This window comes from Trypanosoma rangeli (assembly GCF_003719475.1).
Source record: "Trypanosoma rangeli strain AM80 chromosome Unknown Tra_15.4_contig_01005, whole genome shotgun sequence".
Classification (NCBI taxonomy): Eukaryota; Euglenozoa; class Kinetoplastea; order Trypanosomatida; family Trypanosomatidae; genus Trypanosoma; species Trypanosoma rangeli.
The window spans coordinates 1-2,210 of NW_021706752.1; the positions used below are offsets into that span (position 1 = coordinate 1).

At 49.0% G+C, this 2,210-nt stretch overlaps 1 protein-coding gene across 1 annotated transcript, besides 3 other annotated features; it reads left to right on the forward strand.

The window, feature by feature from the left end:
- Window positions 1-92: 92 nt before the first annotated feature.
- Window positions 93-129: a microsatellite.
- Window positions 130-158: 29 nt separating this feature from the next.
- Window positions 159-1,805, forward strand: TraAM80_10493 (putative mitochondrial protein; the record flags this gene model as incomplete). Its single annotated transcript, XM_029387109.1, has 1 exon — window positions 159-1,805. The coding sequence occupies one exon, from the start codon at window positions 159-161 to the stop codon at window positions 1,803-1,805; it is 1,647 nt and encodes a 548-aa protein (XP_029233049.1).
- A 143-nt stretch (window positions 1,806-1,948) lies between these two features.
- Window positions 1,949-1,989: a microsatellite.
- Window positions 1,990-2,163: 174 nt separating this feature from the next.
- Window positions 2,164-2,191: a microsatellite.
- The last annotated feature ends 19 nt before the right edge of the window (window positions 2,192-2,210 follow it).

Here is a 2,210-nt window from a genome sequence, read left to right on the forward strand (position 1 = left end):
GGGGAAAAAAGAGACATGCGATTACTTGTTTTTGTCTCTCTCTCTCTCACACATACACACATAATTTCTATTTGTCTGTTTTCTTTCTGCTTTTTATTTATTTATTTATTTTTTGTTTTGTTTTTGATTGCCTCGGCAACCCATGTGCAAGAGATCGCATGGGAAGGGGGGGACTTGCGAGGCTGTTGGCCACGGAGGTGCTAGGTGGAGACATTAATGCCTGCTGTGGCTTGCTGCGTCGAATATTCAGCGAGACTGTAGAGGAAGATGTCATTCGTGAACTAGAGCGTAGTGGGCAGGGCCTTGTTAGTGATGTTCTAACCTTGGGGAAAGTCTGTTTAGTTGATAACGCGTCTCTTGTGCGTCCTGGCTCTGTGGCAGTTCTTTGTCATGCTTCGCAGCGTCTAGGTGACTGGCGAAGCGCTTTGCAGTTTGCTGAATTGCTGCCGGGTCCACCATCATCATCGTTCCTTTCTTCCCTCTTGTCCCCGGAAAACTGTGCCACGATTCTCCGTTGTTGCGAGGAAAAGAGCTGGACGTTAGATGTGTCCCATGCGACTCAGATACTTGCTGAGAGACATGGAAGCTGGATCTCTGCCCTGATGGTGGCAGAGGCGATAGAGCGGCAATCTCACATGGGGGAGTGGTATTCGCTCGGTGTTTTGATCCCACACCTTTCTGAAAGTGGAGCGTGGGAAAAGGCTGTGGAGTTGTTTGTTACTGGAATAGCACAGGGGTCGTTGGTGGACCCAGCATTTGTGGGAAGTCTTGTGTATCGAACAGCACAGCTTAAACAGTGGCGGATGTGCCTCTTTATGTTGTCGGCGATTGAAAAAACAAAAGAAGCTTCGCAAATTTTTCCATCTGACGTGAATTTTTTTAAGGTTATCATGTCCATTTCGCCGGAATGGACGTCGTCGCTTTCAGTTTTTAATGCGGCAGTTGCGGCAGGTGTAAAGCCAGACAAGTCTATGGTGGGGACTTTGTTGGCTCAATGTGAGCAGGCAAATGCATGGTCAGTGGCAACGCAGGTGTATGACATTGCTCAGACAGAGGGATTTGTCTCTAGCATTGTCGGAGAGTCGTATCATGCGCTTGTGCGTTCCTTTCACGCAGTTAAGCAATGGGAAAAGGCGTTGGCAGCACTGTCTTGGATGGCGAAAGCCGATGAGGCGTCTGCTTCAACAGGAAGGGGGGAGTTGCTGGAATTGTGTGAGCAGTCAGGTCAGTGGGAAGCAGCGATACGTATTGGAGGGATGCTTCTTGAGACGCATTCATACCTTCCCGTTCGCACGCATCTTTCTCTCTTGCTTGCCTCTGCCAAGGGGGCGATGTGGGACGTCGCGGTGCGAATACTGCAGGCTTCCCTTGCTGATGCAAATTATTCCCCACATCCACTCTCCATTTGTGCCGTTTTACAGGCTTGCGTCGCTTCCAACCGCTGGAAGGAGGCAGTGATGCTTCTGGAGCGAGTACGTGAAGAGGAGCCGCGCGTCGTTCTACCCCTGCTGGCACATCGGTTAACAATAAAGGCCTGCGTGGGTTCCGGGCGTTGGTCGGAGGCCATTGCACTCCTGGCAGATATGCATGCATCTGGTCTGTCCAGGGACAACCACAGTCAACGTCTAGGTGTGTGGGCCGCAGCACTTTCGGGGAATTGGAAACTCTCTCTAGAGCACTTGCGACATCTTCCACGGATTTGCCGCACACCGCATGACCGACTTGTCGTTCGCAGTGCAACCCGGGATGCTAGTGCAGCGGCGAAGGCCATCGTACTTAAGTATCTTCAACAGCAAATAGCGTAGCGTGAATTTGCAGCAGCGTATAAATAATATGGCTGACCATCACTAGGAGGGTGAAATAAGAGTGTCGGGAGGAAACTATTTCTCACCCACCCCTTTTTCTTTTATTCTACGCCTCTTAGTGTGTAAACCTCATGTGTTGCCTTTTTTTGGTTTTGCTTTGTTTTGTTTGTGTTTTTGTTTCTTGGCATTTCTCTGGAATTGCCGTGTCCCCTGCACACATTTGCGCAAAACATGTCCTTTGCGCCCAGTCATGGATGCCGTACTTGATTTTATCTTGTTTGTTGCGCGTGCCATCGTTGGGCGATGATAATGGGTAAACGTTTGTTTTGACGTCTGCATAAGGCTCCTCCTCCTCCTTTATATAATATATATATATATATATATATTTCTGCTTGTAACTGAAAA